General features: G+C 35.3%; 1 protein-coding gene across 3 annotated transcripts in view; it reads right to left on the bottom strand.

Annotated features, from left to right (window-relative positions):
* CUNH1orf21 (chromosome unknown C1orf21 homolog) overlaps positions 1-21,448 on the bottom strand; it is a 149,277-nt gene that overhangs the window by 70,177 nt on the left and 57,652 nt on the right. For all 3 annotated transcript variants that reach the window (XM_070939282.1, XM_070939285.1, XM_070939283.1), the window contains exon 3: positions 11,349-11,443. In XM_070939282.1, the coding sequence (XP_070795383.1) occupies positions 11,349-11,443 (95 nt within the window). The remainder of the gene's footprint in view (positions 1-11,348; positions 11,444-21,448) is intronic.

Genomic DNA, 21,448 nt, shown 5'->3' with positions numbered 1-21,448 from the left:
AAAAAAAAAATAGGCCCTTATTCCTTCATATCAATCCTAGTGGGTAACAGAGATCTAATGAGCATCTAAAGAAGAGCAGACCATAAGCTGCTTGCCACGGGAAAATGAGAAAAACTGCTTGCTTTCCCTTTTCTGTGGGGATGTTCAAGATTTCTCAGGGATGAAACCAGGGGTGAAATCCAGCAGGTTCTGACAGGTTCTGGAGAACCGGTAGCGAAAATTTTGAGTAGTTCAGAGAACCGGCAAATACCACCTCTGGCTGGCCCCAAAGTGGAATGGGAATGGAGATTTTGCAATATCCTTCCCCCAGGAGTGGGGAGGGAATGGAGATTTTGCAGTAACCTTCTCCTGCCAGGCCCACCAAGCCACACCACGCCCACCAAGCCAAGCCCACAGAACCGGTAGTAAAAAAATGTGGATTTCACCACTGAATGAAACATAAATGTCACAATAACATGCATACTGTTTATACTTCTGAAGAAAGCCCTTGATCACTTAACCTGGCACTTAAGGCTAGAAAGCTACTAAAGAGGCTTTCTCTAGCAACAATTACAGCTGAAAACAATGATCAAAGAAACACAAAGTAAAAATATATTGAATGTGCCTTTTTCACTGAACTGGGCAATACACAAATTCTGACTTTTAAAACCCACACATTCTTTATGTGGATCTGATAAGCATAAAACTAGTCAAGCCTATGCCACAGAACCTTTCCATGTGAATTTCAAATGACGTGAAAATGTTGCATTCCAAAGTATGACATTTATCTGCCATGCATTTATTTTAAATAAATGATACACAATACATATTGCTTCATAATGAACATTCAAGCTAACAGAAGATAATATCTGTTGCCAGGAGGAACTGGAAAAAAAATCAGCAACAAAGTAATTTGTTAGGTAGAATGGGATGACTTCAAGGGGAGACGAAAGCAATCTTCTCATATCTCTTCCTCCCTACTATATCTCTTAATTTCCCATTCTGAGTTTTCATACCGTATCTCTAATTTCAGCAGAGGAGAGCAGAGCAGTGAGTCAGAGTGGTGATACAAATAATTTTCTTGTAAATAAACTTTTACAAATACCCCTTTACAATCCTTCCATTCTCCACCATTCAGTCAGAAGTGAAGAAGCTTCTAGGATGAGAAGTGAAATTTCTTCAAGGAAAAACAACAGTTGCCTTTTGAAAAAGCCCTTTTGGGACAACCATGACCCAGAAGACATAATCTCCATAGTTTCCTCCAAAGGAAACTGTATATCCTATAGACGTCAGCAGGTGGCAGCACCTAGCCAACTTTTGCTGTTTGTGGAAGCTAGGCAGGGCAGTTTTTGAAAGACAATTCTAGATCCATATACTAGCCTAGAATTATTATTTTTTTTAAATCCTTGAATAAGGCATTGGCAAGCCACTTCTATAATGCTGCCTAGGAAATGGCTAGTTGATTTTCGTCTTATGAAAAGTGATAATTGGGGATTCTTTGCTCCCCCAAAGATTTAAAAGTCTTTTGTTACGAATAAGTTTCATTTTGCACTGAGGCTTAAAGGATGATCTTGCATCGTTTTTATACATTTGAAACCTAAGTTATGACCAGCTGTTACTTATGTGGCTTTTGACGATATTTATTACTATGGTTTTTATATTTGTAGTCACTGTTTTTATAATTCTTTTTCCCTATTACTGTAAATCGCAGGACTACCGGTAATACATTAAATTACAATACAATTGTAATAATTATAATTATCACATTGTTTGTAAAATGTCTTTAAGAAATTCAAACCGATATGGTACAAACGTTACAGTAACATTAAGAAAAGTAAAACCAACCCAAGTTGTGGCCCTGTGCAGAGCAATACTGTAGGGCTTATTCAAGGAAAAGTACAGGTAAACAAATAAATCTTCAGATCTTCCTGGAAAGCTGGCAGTAATGAGGCCTGAGAGACCCCAGATGGCAAGGCATTACAGATAGAACTATAAGGATACAAAGAGCATGTGGTACTGTTTTAAGAGCCACTGGAAATGGGAAGGCTTCGTTCAGGGGGCATTTAACTTATTCCAACACACCAGCACTGTTAAAGCCGATGGAGCAATCTTGAGGACCAATTTGGAGTACTTCCAAGTCTACAGATGCCTAGGCATACAGAAGGCGCAGGACTGCAGCCACCCACACAATGCACACAGTGTCAACATTTGCATATGAGTCAGGCATACATAGCTAGATATACGTAAGCTCAAATGCATAGTAATTATCCTACACAGAACTGAGAACAAGAATACAGTATGGACCACTGGGCATTCAATCCGCGCATGGATTTTATGCAACGTTTACGCAACGTTTATGCAACATTACACACGAGTATTTCCCGGCCTTTGTGGCAACACAGCATAAGAAAGGCAGTCATAGTCTGGTTCATACACTGCTAGCCTCACATGAGATGCATCAAGCAATTAGTGGACTGCACTGTTTATAGCATGGGAGGAAGAAAGACCATCTATTACTGTATATTTCACTACTATGAATGAGAAGGATCAGTGTTACATCTCCATTATTAGAAGCAAAATATGACTTACTGCTATCACTAAAGGCAATTTATCTATGCATCACTATACACCAGCTTGCCAAAAAACCGGTATCTCAATAAAATTTACCTAGTCAAGATCAAACACTATGCTTAAAATAAAATTTCTGAACTCATTTACTCATCAGGAAAACAAAGGGAGATTTAATAATATAAATGTGCCCCCCCCTTTTTTTTAAAGAAGAAAATCGGATTAGAGCTAAAGAAAAAAAATCAGTCTTAAAACCTCCCAGTGAATGTTGAATTTATGGAAATTCTGATTTATTGCATGTTTAGTATCTGTGGTTTCTGCTAAAGTTTCTCAAAATTTATCTTTATTTGACAGATGTTGAGTGGGGCTCTTTAACCTTATAGTATGCTTCAAGTAGCTGAGGATCAACGGCTTTCTTAACATAATAAAGGTTTCATTGAGGACTCATCTCTGGAATTACTGAAATCTGGACAGAAAGAGTAGTTTGCAAAGATAAATTTCCTCATAAAATTAATCTGGTTGGGGAATGTTCTTTGCAAGTCTACAGTTTGGGCCTTTTTCCCAGGTAGATTTCATAAAACTTGACTTGTCCCAAAAAGGCTTTTTCTGCAGATTTTATTTTGCTTTGGATGGCTGCACCGGTTTAATTAGGAAACTTTAAAGGGTGGTGGTTTCATTAGCACTATTATTGTAAATGAACTGTGTGGGTTTTGTTGTGATATATTTTGCAATTGGTTTGTTGGAGCCCTTTGGAACATTTTGTAAGCAACCTTGGGTATCATGTAATTGAACAGAATGAGACACATAGTATAAATACTTTGTAAAATATATAATTATTTTCTAGCATCTACTCGCCATAAGCGAGGCACTTTTTAACATACAGTTTATCAACTTCATTTTGGATTCATCTATTCATTGCTGGCAAGTTCCCAGAACAACTTCATTAAATCCTACATAAAAGAGTTAAATGTTTCAAATCAATGTTTTGCTTCTTATTTTTAAATACTTCCTTAAAGCAGGAAATATATGGCAAACAGATGTAGGCATGAAATTAGTAAGATAAAGAATGTATTTCCATGCATTGACAATACTGTTGATAGACAAGCTCTCTTTTAATAGCTGGGCATTCATAACAGAATTTACGCCTACACAGAAATTTCTGACTTTAATAAACATGTCTTAAAAAAAAATTTTTTTTCAAAAATTGGCTGCCTGTTGGCACCTAAAACTGGAACCCTATGAAACGTTTCTACTTTCCTTCCTATAATGAATAGCTACAGAAATAGAAGTTTTAACGTTGTCATGAATTAGATGTCACATAAGCTTAATGACATTGTAGGAGGATAGGAAAAGAAACACGATACAAGGTTGCTGCTTTTGAGAGTAACGAAATCTTAAATTAATAGGTTGTGCAAGACTTGGCTACATGTATGATGAAAAGATAGAGGCAGACGTAAACTAAACTCAACTCTTGGTTGACTACATAGGCTCTGTCATGCAATTTACTTGGCAGCAATACTTAAGTGGCACTTTTTTTTTTTTTTTGGTTTTCAGGTCTAGCCTAACTGGTCCTGACTTTGCTTAATTTTCAAGTCCAGACAAGGTTGTGTAGCAGGTGCCATTTCCATGATTGCACGTTTCTAAAGGCAGGATCTTTATTTTAGCCATATTACATTTTTATCTAAAAATCATTCTGCAGGAGAGCACAGCTAGTTTTTTCGTAGCTAGGAATAACACACTGAAGTAGAAGACAGCATTAAATGGGCAGTGACAAATAAGTGGGCAGGACCACATAACGACTAACAGAATGAGGTATTTGGTCCTCCTGCCAGTTTTGCTATTTGATAAAACCCGACTTTGCTTAAGACTACAACAGACTGCCAGCCATGCCTTTGTCTCAAAGACATTAGCAACTGGAGAAGTTTTACAGCAGGCAATCTACAACGGGCATCCAAAATAATCAGCTAAATCAAATAAATATGAAATGACTTCATGGGTGTTCCTGCCTGAATCCTAAAGGATCCTACTGCTGTTTCATGACCACATTAGTTCAATCAATTCTTAAGATGGCTGCTTTTAGAACTAAAATGAAACTTTTGATATTTATTTTCTATATGGTCAAAAATAACGAAATGGGTTCTAAATACCAAGACTTTTATACAATGCTTATCTAAATGTATTGAGGTTCAAGCTGTACTATAATTATTTTTAACTGTTAATACTGGGGAAGGACTACATAGTTAACCATGGTTAAGAAAAAAAAAAATGAAATTCAATCCAAAGATAAGAAAAGGTTAAGAAAAGGAATATATAAAGTGGTTTATAATTTGTCTCCCTTTTATGATTTCATAGCTGACTGTTATTTCAGCTTTAATATAGGGAAAAATGAAAATAACTTTTCATCCTTATGATGCAGCCCTCTTTTCAGAGCTAGGAAATTTGGCCAAATGTGAATCAATGTGATAATTCAGAGAATGCATACAGAAAGTAGGAAGTTTGTGAACAATAACAAGTGATATATTATTTGATGGACAACTGATAGGGGCCACCTGCTTCTCATACACAGTGGTAAAAATTAAATATTGGTTGGCAAATCTCAAAGGCTGAGTGCATACATTACGCCTTAATTAAACAAGGATACTATGCACAGTCTGATATAAGAATCTAGTCTGTAAAATCCATATCTCCTTTAATAACAAATGATTTTGAAATCCAGATTAAAAATTAAATATTTCATCAGCTAGCAATATTGTTCAAATTTGTTCAGTCAAAAGAAATGACTGTTCACTGGCTTCACTTTAAACCAGCTGAACATATTAAAATATTTACCTTAAAATAAACCTGTTTGTATAATGAAGCTAAACAAATTTCCCTTATTGGATTTTTTTCCCTCTTACTTTTCAGCACAACTGATTCTTTGTTAAATTTGACCATCTACAATTTTCTAGCACAGAGGTTTTTCCACTGTGAGGCCTGTTTGGGAAAGTAATGATGATATATGGAAGTATAAAATATGTTTATAATATTTGCAAATGTAGCTTGCTTGTATCAATAAGAAATTCAATGATCAGGAACTTTAAAGTATTGTTTTCATAAAACCACCTTTTGACATTACTGATTATTATTAAAGGGCTTTACTTCCACATTTCACTTGAAAACTTTACAGTTAAGCAAATGCGATGAAAATAAAAAATAATTACAATTTAGAGAAGAAACTAATTCAACCCAACATCATACCAAACATACATTATCAAAAGGCTACACTTTGCACTATATATAATATTGCCCAAGAACAAAAAATGGAGGAAAAGATTCTGACAATTTCTGTCAACATTTGTTAATTCAATACATTTTTTTCTATGATATGTGAAGGTTTACTTATTACCTACCATTAGTATCTTTTCATTCCTAATTATTACCTAACAGCCTTTTAGTCCTGAAACAATTGTTTTTGGTCTTTTCACTATATTTCTAGGAGTGGAAGAAGCAAAATGCTTTGCTAAACAGTAAAAATTAAATAGTCGAGCTATTACACAGTAAGTTACCTTGATATAACTTTTTCTAACCTCATCTGTATTATATGTCTACACAGTAAACGGGAACAGATTCAAACATATATAAAATGAACATTATCATGTAAGCGCTTCAATTTGTCACAGGATTATAAATGATGCTTACAAATAACAGAGATCCATAAATCATGCTTAGACATAAATTGCAAATATCCATTCACCAAAAATCTTTTCTACAAGCAAGAAGATATATAAAATTTCCTTAGAAAATGTTCAGGATACTAATTTCTTTTTTGTAAACTTGAGACTAGTATAATTATTTTTCTGAATGAGCAATAGCTTCTGCCTTGATACTCTTCTATGAAATCGATTTTTACCCAGTTCTTTTTTGATAGTGGAGGTAAGAATACTTAAAGGTGAGACAAACTCACAGTTCATTAGATATTGTTCTTAGGTTATTTGTGACTTCCCAGACTGCTTGGAGTTCTTTTGACAGGACAACTGCACTTGGGGAGATTTATTACTGTCCAAAATCTTTTCTATTGCAAGAGACTGTGACTGTAACTGTGGATGGTGGAGCTTAGAGACTTGGAAACTAGACTAACAGGCATTAATAACTTTTTATAGAGACCTTTAAAAATTACTTTGAGTGGAACATGTCTTATTCTGTTTTGAGCGCTTCACTGTGCTGAAGGGAGTCATAATTTGTAAGCTTTATATAAGACAGTCAACTGTTTAGCTCACTACTCATAACACTGATCCCAGTTACCTTTTTCATTAAACTGAACTGACTGAACTAGGAGGTGTCATTACCTTTTTACACTGTCAAACTACAAACTATTTATGAAATAATTTTTTGTCCCTCTGGATAAGTAATTAATTTTAACTGAGTTTTTGGAATGTTTGATTCCTGGAAACCATAAGGTGGTTTACAACGTACGTTCTTGGATTTAACTTCTGATTATTTTAGATTTTTTAAAAAAATCCAAATTACAGATTTATGTTGTATGCTGTTCTGAATCAGTTGATCAATTTTCAAACAAAGTCTGATCACAGTCTGATCAAAGTCTTTGTACGAAAATACAAAGAACATGTAACTAACAATTTGTGCCCCAATGAGACTAATGCTGAATGACAGGCATACACTATCAATCTCATTTTCCCTTACTCAGAGATAATATTTAACACAGAAATACCATCAGTAGTACAATTATGCCAGGGTTATTTTGAATGTTAAATTGAGATGCTATCATGGCATTTTTATGAACTGAAATCACTGCTGTTCAGATAAAGCAGTGAGTTCTTTCAAAAGTAAAGATAAATATACCTCTTTAACTGGAGCGTCATTTTATTTACACAGATCTCATAACTAAATATTTATAAAAAGATTTTTTTCCATTCTTCAGCAAGAATTTTCAAGTTTTCGAATTTTCAACTTTTCTTTAAAGTTATTTTATCTATAACTGGAATGTTTTTTTAAATCTTTTTCATCTATAATAAAAAAATATTATAATACAATCTCCCCTATTTTGGTACCCACCAAAACATTTCACACTTTAAAATTCAGAACTCCCAAATCACATGGTTTTCACTTAGATGGAAATTCTGAAAGCTGAAACCCAGAACATCTGGAAAACACCAGGATGAGGAAAACTGCTAATACCAGAAGTCAACAAAACATCTTTGTTAACCAATCAAAACACATTTTCCAGATAATCCTGCATTTTTTTTCAGAGGAAGGGAGAAGTCTATCTGCATTAGATTAAGATTGACCCAACAACACTGGAGACGGGTCTGGCCTCCTTTAATGAAAAGGGTGAAACCTTTCCATTGTCTTAAGCCCCAGATGCTTCTAAAAGCATAATCTTCATTAAGGAACCCTCATTATGGAATTTCCTACCCCTGGCAATGTATTTGCAATTACCATTAGTTCAGTTTAGCTGACTGCTTAAGATACATCTATTGCCGTAGGCTTTTGAATCCTCTTAATGTGCTTGTTCCTGCTGTTTCGAATGTAAACATTGCTTTTAATGTTTGGTAATCAGCTCTGTTGCTTTATTTTGTCAACTGTGATCCTCTGATAAAAAAAAATGTAATCTATAAATAAAGAATATGTACTAATAATATGAATAGTTACAGCTTCCAAGTGCCCTCAAGGCTTCATATCAAAAATAATTCTTAGGTTTCTTCAGACAGAACAGTAGAAATTTCCCTCTATCTTTGCTCCAAACAGTGAGCCCAATTCTTTAATATAACAGAAAAGCAGAGACCAAAAGATCAAATAATGTATAGAAACAATTTCATTTTAAAAACTAGTACTTTCTACCTCACCCCATTCCAATTTAAAGGGCCACTGAAACAAATTTTCTACTGGCCTTAAAATAAGTATAAATAATATCTGCCACAGATTCAGATCTTTCTAAATTTTGAACATATTGTTCTATCTTCTCTTGGTACAGTTTGTATTAATGTTACTTCCTTCCCAAGCTAGGACCCAGATTTCAAACAATATGGTTACAATTCTTATACAGGTAACTTACAATTCATTTAGTGACCAAAGTTACAACAGCACTGAAACTTAGGACCATTTTTCACACTTACAACTATTGCAGCATCCGCATGGTCATGTGATCAAAATTCAGATGTTTAACAACTGACTCATATTTATGACAAGTGTAGTGTCCTGGAGTTATGTGAATCCTTCTGTGACCTTCTGACAAATAAAGTCAATGAGGAAACCAGATTTGATTAAGAACAGGGTTACTAATTTAACAACTGCAGTGATTCACTTAAGAAATGTGACAAGAAAGGTTGTAAAATGGGTCAAAATGCACTCAACACGTGTCTCGCTTAGCAACATAAATTTTGGGCTGAATTATGGTCGTTAAGTTGAGGACTACCTATAGAGAATTTTTTAAAATACTTGGACAAGACTAATCTGAACCATCTTTAAAGTAAGTTTAAAAATCTCAAAACCAAATATTCCTTAGCATGGCAATTACTGAGAAATCTAGGAATTGAAGTCCATAAATCTGGAGGATATTCAGACTATGACTATATAGCATAACACAATGCTGTCAGATACTAATTTGACAGGATATACTCCAATTTAAACATAATCACACTGGTAAATCGAATAATCAGTAATCAATAATCTTGTTTTTACATTTAAAAATAAATGGGAATTATATGGTAAGATTCAAGAGAATTTTGATATTGTAAACACAATGAATTCAATTTATTCTATCTTTATTTGCTCCTCCCTGCTAGTGATCTTTAAGTAAGATCACTAGTAAGATCTAGTAAGATCACTTAAGTAAGATCTTTAAGTAAACCTAGAAAATTTTATCCAGCATGTTGGTGGAAAAGTGCTTACTACTTGCTTCTGATTAAAAAGAAAAAGATTCTCATTAATAAACAGATTATTAAATAATATGTATAAATCAAAAGAAACTGATTTAGTCAGGAAAATAAATAGAGTTTTAATATATGTATTCACTATTCGCATAGAAATAAAAACAGCAAACTTCTATTGATATCTTAAATCTTCCAGGAAGTTGTTATATTTGCTTCAATTTAAAAGCCACCAATTTATTTTATCATCAGAGTTAAAAATGAAAGCAAAAACATTTTTAATAATGCCCAACTCTTCTTATACTTGTTAATACAAATAGCCATAATATTTGCCAAACAAAAAAGTATCTTATCTTATACCTTTTATCTGGAAATGACAAATGAATTAGGATTTGCAGATGACAAGCTAGAACACTCATTTTTTCAGATTTTTTTTTAATCGCAAACAGCCTCTCCTCCTCAATTCCTTTCCCTTAAAAATAGTCAGCAATTCTTCCAGGAATGGAGATGATAATAAAACTGAAAGCACAACTCAAAACATATCTTAAACTCCTCTACAACTTGCAGTGTTTCTTCTGGCAGGAAATGTTGACAGAAATGGATTCCCCCCAAAATAGAGTATATGAAGTTTAACAGAACAAAAGTAAAATGGTGAGGACTTCATACTGTTTAGTCTGGTACATGTAGATAGGATTCAAGAATTTTTCAAATATTGGGAGTTCAGAAGTCCAATCTAAAAATGTGAGTTCTCACAGCATATTCCCCTTCATTTGATCATTCTAATTAAGAACTAGGAGCTCAGAATAAGACATTTGTAATCTTGTTCTTTTTCTATTGCCAATCAATCAATTTAAATTATTGATTTCTATGATTTCAAAGAGCACAAACTATATACTTTCAAGCAAATTTCTGAGGCTATAAAGCAGGGGTGCCAACCTTGATTTCATTGAGGGCCGCATCAGGGTTGTGTTTGAACTTGGGGGCTGGGTGGTGGTGGTTGGGGTGTGGCCAGGGTCGGTGTGGCCAGCTCGATGTCACTTGTTGAGACTCTGGTTTTTACCGTGATGGCCTCCTGCAGCCCTCTGCCAGCGAAAACAGAGCACGCGGCCTTCCTGGGCCTCCATTTTCACTGGCAGAGGGCTGCAGGAGCCATTGTGGCCAAAAATGGAGCCCAGGTGGGCCTTGCACGGCCTCCCTCAGCTCCGTTTTCACTGTCAGAGGCACCCTGGGCTAGTCCTTCACTGTTTCCAGGGCAGCCCTGTGGGCCAGATCTGAGCATCCTGCCAACCGCATCTGGCCCCTGGGCCTTGAGTTTGACACCCCTGCTATAAAGAATAGTGTTTAACTTCTACTTTACTACAAAGTTTAATTCCTCCTTACCCACAGAACTGCAGGGCACACAGACCCTGGCAATATGCAACTGAGGATAAAACAAGAATATTACAAAATTATAAAGGTACAAGAGTATACATTATAACATATTACTAAAAATATTTTTGTAAATTCTGTTATGAGCATATTATGTATATTTACATGTCCAACTCTTTAAAATTCAAGGTGGGATCCCAGAGAGTAAATAATGATAGACATCATCTTAAGAACAGGTAGCTTCCTTCTTCAACAGGCAGTAAATTCTGTGTTGATAACAGCTCCTTTGCACACAAACACATTTATCATGAGCCAAGCAGTATTGCCTCTTGCAAAGGATTGAATACAAATGCCTAGTGTATTGGAGCACACTTCACTGAATTAAAAATGGGATAATTCATAAAGACAAGCAGGGAAGGTAGCATTTCACACTTTGCCTCTAACCTATAAATAGTCGTGGCATTTTCAAGGAAGTTCTTCAGAGCTTTAAGTGTTCTACATACTTCACCTTTCATTGCAGACATAGAATAGCATCCAACTTGTTAAATAATAATATTCAACACGTACCAAGTTTTCTTGGTTTCTGGTAGCTACTTTCTGATCATCTTCTCCCCCATTTTTCATGTATTTGACTTCCTCCACAGGTTTGATCCTATACTCATCTGGAAATTGAAATAAGAAGGAAAAAGTCACACATAAAAGTAGTAATAGAAACTATAGGGCTTACAGCAGGGGTGTCAAACTCGCGGCATCACATTGTTACATGATGTATGGCGACTTTTTCCCCTTCGCTAAAATGGGGGTGGGCGTGGATATGTATATATATTCATTTCATTTGCTGTAAGCCAGGGCTGTCAAGCGTGTGTCATGATATAACCATATATGAGTACAAGCTATGTGTTTTTCATAATGTCATTTAGCAGCTTAACAAAAAAAAACTTTTCTGTACAATACTATCCTTAAGGATTAGAAATAGTAAACAGAATGAACTATTTTTTTTTAAAAAAAAACGTGAAGTATATCAATATGTTAAGAGTATTTTGATCAATGACCCCAGTTCAAAATATAATTGAATGGTCAAATGTGTACTTTTAATATCATTCTGAGCGTACATACCTAGCATATGCAATTGAAAAGCACATCAGAGGACTGAGTAATATGTACCTCCCTACATAGATACTGTATGCTGGGATAAAGGGAGAGGTAATGAGTTTTTTTTTAAAAAAGGAAACAGAACAAGGGTTCATGAATAATCATCACAAAGGAAAAATAGAAAATAGTGCCCCTCTCAAATATTAAGAACGATGTTTTTAAACGTTACTTTCAAATAATCTGAAGCCAAAGTAAAAAGTAAACAGTAAATTTTTAAGTTTATTAATAACGATACATAATCAAGAAGAAAATGCAACCTGAAAAAAGGCCATCTCCAACCAAAGGGGATGGGAGAGAAATAGCAAACACAATTTATTTTAAACCAAGATAGTAATATCAGTAGTCGGAGATAGCAATGACTGACCACTGACCATTTTTCTTACAGAACTAAATCCCAGTGTTATTAATGAACCTGTCCAGGAGGAGATGCATAATTCATAAAAGGAAATACTTCACACATTGACTAGAGGGCACTGATGCCCTCTATGGTGCTACTGATGGAACAGAGAAAGAAGCTGAAGTGATTCTCCAGGGCCTCTGATTGTGCAATCCTGTGACTGATCCCAGTACAGGTAGTTCTCAACTTATGATTAGTTGCTTAGTGACTGCTTGAAACTATGATGGATCCCCAAAAAGATACTTATGACCTAGATTCAAAATTATAGCATCTGCTTCCCAAGGTCATGTGATCACATCTCAGAAACAGCCCACAATTACAGCCATTTGCAGTGTGCCCCAGTAATACAACCATCATTTATGATGTCTTTTGATGAAAAATATTCCATTATTGCTGTTATCCAGCAGGTTTCCTTTAGCAGTGATAAGGATTTTTGATAGAAAAAAATGGCAAAAAATAAAAAGAGAGGAAGATTTGGAGAAAAATAGGGGTGTTACAAAAAAATAAAGAAGCCACATAAGTGACTGAGCAGGGAAGAACTGGAATATGTAACAATCAGATACAGGTAGTCCTTGACTTATGACTATAATTGAGCCCAGAATTATGATTGTAAGTTTTACTGATCATTAAACAGGTCATCACATGACTGACCCATTTATACAACTTTTTTAACAGAAGCCGTCATGCGAACTCATTCTCTGCAGTGGCATTTTTTTTTTTTGGGGGGGGGGGGCTGGAAACTGGAAGTAAACACCAGTTCTCAGGTACTCATATTCTGTCATTGGGTTTTCACAAATATTGAATTGGGGACTGTGGAAATAGTATATTTACTTTATTTACTTACTTCATTCATATCCTTTATTCAATATCCTTTTCTCCAGGAATTAGATATAGCTTACTTGGAGATCTTCCTTCCTTCAATTTCCATAGCAACAACCCTGTGAGATAGTTCTGGCTGAAAGTTACTGGCCTCCCAAAAAACCAGCAGGTGAGTTTCAACAGAACCTGGACTTCCCCTGTTGTTGTACAGCATCCTAACCATTACGCCACACAGGTTGATGGTGCTAGAGTAGAAAAACTCTTGACCACAGCTTGTGTTCTATACACTATTCCCCAACCTGGGCCTTTCAGAAGTTTTTGAGATAACATATTAAAGTACAACTATATGCATATATAATACTAATGTTGCTATTATGGGAACAAGTGCAAATTTGAAGTACACATACAAAAAAATATAGCCTTAGTCCATGTATTAAATTCACATTATGTAATCAATAAATTCCACATTAAAGTGCACGAGTCAAACTGTTCAATCTTAGTAGGCTGCCTTTTATGGGCTCTTAAATAGTTACTAAAAACTGCTAATTTTTATTTCCTCATGATAGATTGTTGTATCTCTGTAGAACAGCCTTCCTCAATCTAGTGCCCTCCAAATTTGGTGATATATCTAGTCCTTGAATGAAGGAGAATATTTGTAGCTCAGGGTTGAAATTAGGGGTCCTTGGTGCTCTCCGAGCTTGCTTGTTTTCTTATAGACGTTTCATTACCCTAACTAGGTAACATCATCAGTGCTAGTGATGACTAGCACTGATGATGTCACTAGTTAGGGTAATGAAACGTCTGCAAGAAAACAAGCAAGCTCAGAGAACACCATAGTCCTAGAATTTGTGGTTATCATACCAACAAACATTAGTGTTGTCTTCTTTCATCTCAGAATATTTTTAAAATGGCATTTTACAAGTTCAAGAGATCTCTGTTACTTTTGAAAGATTTGTTTCTGCCCCACTAAGAAAAGTACAATTAAAATGTATGTTGTCATAATGAAGAATCACCGCCAGAGGTAATTTGAAATATCTTAATTCCTTGCTGAGAAAACAGAAGTGTCTCCTAGGTAACTTGACTGTCAACGTTAAAGAGAAATATCTGACTAATTATGACCTACAGCAGTAGGAATATGAATCACAGCAAGTATAAATATCTGTCCTGGAATTGACCCAATGCACTTTGAATTCAAGAACTGGATTTCCATGAGGCCGTTAAGTATTATTTTAATTCAAACATCAACATTCACAACTGGTAACTGTTGCAATAATTCAATTTCACAAATATTTCCCCCTGACGTTTGTACTAATCAAAATGGAATCTCTATAGGAATATACGAGAAGACTAAATTTATTTCTCCCAAGCATTTGGAAGCAATTTTGACAAGACAAAATAGGAATTGTTACCAGAATGACAGCCAGGATACCAGTCAAACTAGGTTAAGCAAAGCCATCATACAGCCTGTCATTGAAACCGTAGGGTTTCTATACTATCTAATGTTCTGCGGAGTAAAGAACAACCTTGCAGAGGGAGCATCCTATATATTGCATGAACCTTAGAACAGGGTCTAAGGAATGTAGGAAGGCTGCATTTTCATGCAGTATCATAGGAATCTAGATACACATGCATATTTACTCAGAGACCGGAACTCCATGTGTTAATCACAATCATGTAAACATTTTATTCTACATTTTGTTTTACAATGTTTTAAAGATGATTTGAAACTTGATTATCTCTAGGGATTTAGGAACAGACTTTGTAGTAGTTCTACAAATCCAAAGTTACCATAATTTTATCTTTTTGAAACTATTTGGTCAACTGACCCATAGGAGCAGAGAAAACAATATAATTGCAACTTTAATTGGTGTTGTTCCTTTAAAGCCATGTTTTTCAAACTTAGCAACTTTTAATATGCTGGCTGGGGAATTCTGGAAGTTGAAGTCCATGCATCTTAAAATTGCTAAGGTTAAAAAACACTGTTTAAAGTCATACCACTCACTGTGGCTTTTTACTGATTATTACTATGGCCTTTTTTTAAAGAAAAAAATCCATTTTTGATATTGATACAACTTTGCTCAATAACTTGAATTTCTGTTTTTTCATATCTCTCTTTTCCAATTATACAAAAAGAAATTCCTTTATATTTCCATATTTTATTACTCAGGACTTTGAAAACAAAGAAGGAATGGTGCTATTTTATAGCTAGAGAGCATATACAAAAACTGTACTTAGCTACAATATAATCAATGACTGAATAATATCACAAATGAAGGCAAGTATACGGGATCAAGGATAATGTTGCACAATCCAATCTTGGTCAGTCACCGGGACCAGAGGTTTAGTTTTTTGAGTCCAAAAGTTCGGAAAACTAAACCTCTGGTCCCAGTGACTGACTCAGTTCTTGAATAATATCAGTCAGATTTGATGGACAATCCTTAATATGATTATCTGAATTTATGCTCCAATCATAAAGAAAAAGAGGAGACTGGTGAACAGAAGATGCCAGAAAGATATGCTCCTTGTATTGATTACTAGAATGCCAAAGTTGGAAACATTAAAGAAGAAAACATAGTCAGACTGTTTGACTTTGGAAATAAAAATGAAATAGGAGAATGACTTATTAATTTTTTCTACTCCAATTATTTATTACTAATACCATCTTCAAACAAACAAAACAATGCCTATTTTATTATTGGTAAAAGGAAGTAGAGCATCACATACATGGTCTGATGCTGACTGCAGAACAGTTCATAACTATTTATGTACAATTTCCAAGTTAAGGAAATGAAGTAAAAAAAAAAGCAGTCTACCAGATATGATCTTGACCCACCATTTTCAATGAGAAATTGGGAATCACCCTGAACTCTTGAACCTTATTGACGAAGAAACCAGAGGAACTCTGGAATGAACTTAAAGATTTGTTAAAGACCAATGTGAAAAGAGTCTGCCAAAGAAAAACAAAAGAAAACAAGCTGGATGTTAGAACAAACCATGAACATTTCCAAGAACAGAAGCAAACGCCAAAATTGTCAGGAAAGAATTTTCAACAAAGTATTCCAGAGAGCTGATAGAAGAAGCAGTGTTACAATGCCATCAGTAAAGACAAGGAAACAGACAAGGAAAAACAGGAAGGGACTTTCAAAGGATCTCTGAATGTATAAGTAGATTACAATCTGGGATTGATTTGCTAAAGGATGCCAAAGGACAGGTAATACCTGATTGAATAACTGATTCAAAGATCAAAGAAAGATGGAAGAGTATACTAAAATACTAGCAGGGATATTAATGTTAATAAGACCTTAAAAATACTCCCTACTTTTAAAAAAATCTCTTGTATTGGATGATGAAGTAAGATGAGCACACTGGTCATTACAAATTGGAAGACTATAGGAACTGATGGAATACCCACATAAATACAGCAAGCAACAGAAAAAAATGTCAGTAAAGTTTTTAACCAAGGTAAGGTAGCAAATCTGGAGAATGACACAACAAACTGAAAGAGGTCAGTCTACATTCTACACTACGGTCTACTTCTCTACATTAGAGGGAGGGAGGGAGGGGAGAGAGAGAGAGAGAGGGAGGGAGGGAGGGAGAACACTAAAATAAAGAAAACGACTTACACCATTAAATATATACTCTGAGAATTCCTAGGGAGGAGCTGTTCTGACTCTGTTCCTCCCACTCAAATGACCTAAGCTTCACTGTCTTTGGCTCCTCTGGAATGCACTCCCTGCCTCCTGGAAATCTGGATTACACTCCTCAATTTCATTTGCAGTCCTAGCAAAATCATGTTTAGGATCATCCAAGAATTCTGTATAGAAAAAGATGTTCAACTGGGTTTTAGAAAAGGCCAAGAGTTACCGTATTGCTGATGCATGTTGGGTAAATGAGAAAGCCAAAGAATATAAAAAATAAATCAGTATATGCTTCACTGATTATAGAAAGTGTGGAGTACAAATAATATTTTATCCTTACATACATGATTCTAAAGTGCATGATAGACAGAGCCATAAAACTGAAATTGCCTAACGATCCTGAAAGGAAAGGAGACTGATAACAATAATCAGGTTGTTGCTTTTTTCTGTGGCGTGAAGGGAGTCAATACATTGGTACAATAAAGGACATTATTTATGTTAGAAGGTGTAGTCTTAATAGATTGGGTGGACTTGGAGCCTCATTATAAGAACAGAATGTAGAGGTCAGCCTATAATAAGGCCAACTCATGTTGTTATCGGATTCTGCATTCTTTCTATAAAGCTATAATTTATTCTGCTTTTGTATGTCCTGTGTATAATTTTAGAAGGGATACAATCAGTAATCATGTGACAATCAGTAACCATGTGGGCTTTGGGGTTCTTCTGTGTTCTTTTGTCAAGGAACGCTGTGATCACTGTAGTTGTGCACTCCAATAAAATATATCTATTTCCAAACGCTTTGGTTCTTTAGTTTTCCTACAACGATAAACTTTTTTTTTAATTTTTTTTAAACAAACATACATAAAGGGGAAGAGCCTTCTCTGTGGGAGCACCTGCCCTCTGGAACAAACTGCCCCCGAGATACGGAGGATTCCTGACTTGCGCACCTTTCGCCGTGCTCTCAAAACATTTTTATTCCAACAAGCCGGGCTGGCCTAATTTTTTAACTTTTTAATTTTAAAATTTTAAAATGGGGTTTTTATTTGAATAGTTGGGCCAAATTATTTAATATGCTTTTAAATCGTTTTAAATTTTATATTTGTGTGCTTTTACTTTTGGCTGTACACCGCCCTGAGTCCTTCAGGAGAAGGGCGGTATATAAATTGGAATAATAAATAAATAAATAAATAAATAAATAAATAAATAAATAAATAAATAAATAAATAAATAAATAAAACCATCTTCAATTGCAAACAGTGTGTCGGTTGGTTACAAGTCTTTTTGTGCATCATTCACCAAATTCATAGCTTATAATTTACAGTTTACCTAGCTTCTCATATCATTGACCTAATATATATCTATATATTGTTATCCTCATTAATCATTTATTTGACTATGGCTATTTCTTCCCTCATTATCATTCAAAATATTCTGAAATTTGAGTTAATTTTTATTATAACATTCATTTCATCCTCCTGAATCTATCCAATAATAATACATCTATATGTTATATTTCACATAGTTGTTGAATTCTTGTATTGTGAGAGTCTCTACCATATTTCATTTCCATATTTTTTTATCTAACCATTGATAAAATAGGTCCCATATCTTATAGTATTGTTTATCTACTTGTTCTCTAATTTCAAATGTCAATTTGCTCATTTCAGCACATTCCATTATTTTCTTAATAACTTCATCCTGCGTTGGTGTTTTCTCATTTTTCCAGTTTTTAGCAAACACAATCCTAGCTGCTGGTTAAAACATTCACAATCAGATATCTCAATTCTTTATTATATTTCAGGCATAATCCCCACTGAAATAAACTTTATTTTGATTATGTCAAGCTATGGAATGTGTTAGGAAAATGGGAATCCTGATATAGGAGATGACCAGGCAGAACCCGAAAGTGGGATCAAATACACCATCAGGTTAGAATCCTTATGAAGCTACAAGAGACCTAAATCCAGCCCCCTGTGAATTCCCTTGACTCTTGTGTAGTGCCAATTTGACTTGACTGTTAGTAGAGCAGATTCTTGCATATAAGTAGCATGTAACAAAACTTTTACTGCTTTAAAACTTAACTCCTGTTCCTGGTTACTTACGCTTGTTACCCAGAACTTTTCTGCTTATGCCAATCTTTATACAGGTCAGTACGAACAACCCCTAGATTCTCCCATATTTATTTATTTATTTATTTATTGGTTCGATTTATATGCTGCCCTTCTCCGGAGACTCAGTGCGGCTTACAATGCGTTAAGCAATAGCCTTCATACTTTTGTATATACCTGCTTAGTAGGGCTTTCGCCCCCCCCCAAGCGGTGTTCTTTTTTATACAAAGTCAGCTTATTGCCCCCACAATCCGGGTCCTCATTTTACCTACCTCGAAAGGATGGAAGGCTGAGTCAACCTTGAGCCTGGTGAGATTTGAACTTGCAGTAATTGCAGGCAGCTGGTGCTACTTAACAGCACTTTAGTCTGCTGCACCACCAAGGCGCTACTCTCCCATCTATTGCATAAACTACACTGGCTTACAACCTTTCTTACAACCTTTCATTTAGTGACCAAAGTTACAACAGCTCTGAAAAAAGTGACTTATGATAATTTTTCACACTTATGACCACTGCAGCATATCCATGGTCACTGTCAGGTTTCGATGTCGTCTCAAATAAAATAAATTAAATTTCCAAACAAATAGTCTTTGATGAACTCTTTCATTTATTAAGCACAACCATCTGTCCCCGATTGTGGCGTAGCCAACACTGACTTCCTTCCCTTTCCGTTCCCCAATTCTCTGTGTCTCATTGGCCATCTTCCAAATCACTCTCCCCATATCTACTACTTCAGCTCCCAGGAATGTCCCCCCTCCCATCTCATCTCCTAGGAGATATTATCTTCAGGGAAAATAAGTAGGTGAGAAGTCAAGCGTCCTCTTGCCAGCTGCCCCCTCTCCTCCTTCTTATGTCAGCACTAGAGTAAATGCAGATTGAAGTGCTGACAGTCACGTGATCAAAATCTGGATGCCTGGCAACTGGCTAACATTTGTCACCATTGCAGTGTTCCCGGATCCGGTGATCACCTTTTGTGATTTACTGACAAGCAAAGTCAATGGGGAAGCCAGATTCACTTAACAACTGTGTTACAAACTTAACCAATGGGGCAAGAAAGGTCGTAAAATGGGGCAAAATTTGCTTAACAACCATCTCTCTTAGCAACATAATTTTGGGGCTCAATAGTGGTCATAAGTCAAGGACTATCTGTATAATTCAAGGTGCTAGTCATCACCTTTAAAGCCTTACATGTTGTGGGACCAGGTTATTTGCACGACCACCTTTCTCTGAGGGTATATATCCATCCCAGCAGAGGAGACAATGTAGGCACACTCAAAATTGCCATTTAGTGTGTATGATGTGCCCACTGCAATACCTACAGAATAGAATACCCTGATAGACCCCACCCCCACCCTCTTAACTTTCCAGAGAGCATTGAAGACCTGGCTCCTCCCTCTCACCAGTATTGGAATATGATGAGATTAAAGTGGGATGAGAATGTTGGGACTGCATCAGGGAAGTATGGTTGTCGCATCTTGTTTTTGGGTATTTGGTATTTTTTGGTTTTGGTTTACCATTTCTTTTGTTTCTGTTGCTGACTACATTGTTTTATTTGTTGGTTATAAACCCCCCAGGGTTTGACTTTAAGATGGACTGCTACACAATTTTTTAAAATTAATAAATAAGCTGAAAAAGCATGTTACTTTAACGAGAAAATCAATATAAGAAGCTATTTTCTGATCTACTTAAATCCAACTGATTGGAAAAGGAGATGATTACTTAAAATGTTTTAATAGAAATATAAAAACAGGACACTAAGACCACCTTTGGATTTTCTGTGGAATATATTTTGACAACAGTTGAAACAGAAATAGCAATCTATTTATCTAATGAATCTATCACTATTCAGTAAATAGTGAAGATACAGAACAGATAAAAGGACAGATTTACGATACAAAATTGTAGGAAAAAGCTAGACTTATTACAATTGCATGTGTAGCCCAGCATTGTCCAGAAGTGGGAGAACCACAACCTTCCGAATTCTCATCCAGCATACTCTATGGATGATTAAATGCTTACCAGGATCTGTCACAGTTAATTCTTAGGTAGGAGATCATCTGGGAATTTAAGGGCTTTTGACTAAACTGAGTGCTCAGAAAAGCAATCTGGAAAAGAGGTTATGGCAAACTACTTCTGCAATACTGCCAAGGAACCTGCGTATTCGATTCAAAGCCATCTTCACCTTTTTTAATGAAACAATCTTTTTAAAATTAAAATTGAAACACAACATGACACAAAGATAAAATAAATGTAAATAAGTAACAATGAATGTTTAGAGAAATAGCCACATTTACTCATAATAAAATTATTTATACACAAATAACTAAAGAATTCCATGTGGAGATAAAAAAAAATCCACCATACAATGCTACCATAGCAACATAATGAAGTAGCATGACATCCATTAATATCAGTCTCAGTGATAAATGAGTACATCACCAAGTACTACTGAATCAATTACAAAGTAGGAAAAAACTGATAAATTAAGCAATATGAGATGCTGCTCCAACACAAAGAGATGTGTCCAACAAAAATAATGAAAACCACACCTCA

Source organism: Pituophis catenifer, unplaced genomic scaffold, assembly GCF_029215685.1.
Source record: "Pituophis catenifer annectens isolate HBS135680 unplaced genomic scaffold, rPitCat1.0.hap2 SCAF_3, whole genome shotgun sequence".
NCBI lineage: Eukaryota > Metazoa > Chordata > Lepidosauria > Squamata > Colubridae > Pituophis > Pituophis catenifer.
This window is presented reverse-complemented; position numbering and strand designations above follow the sequence as displayed.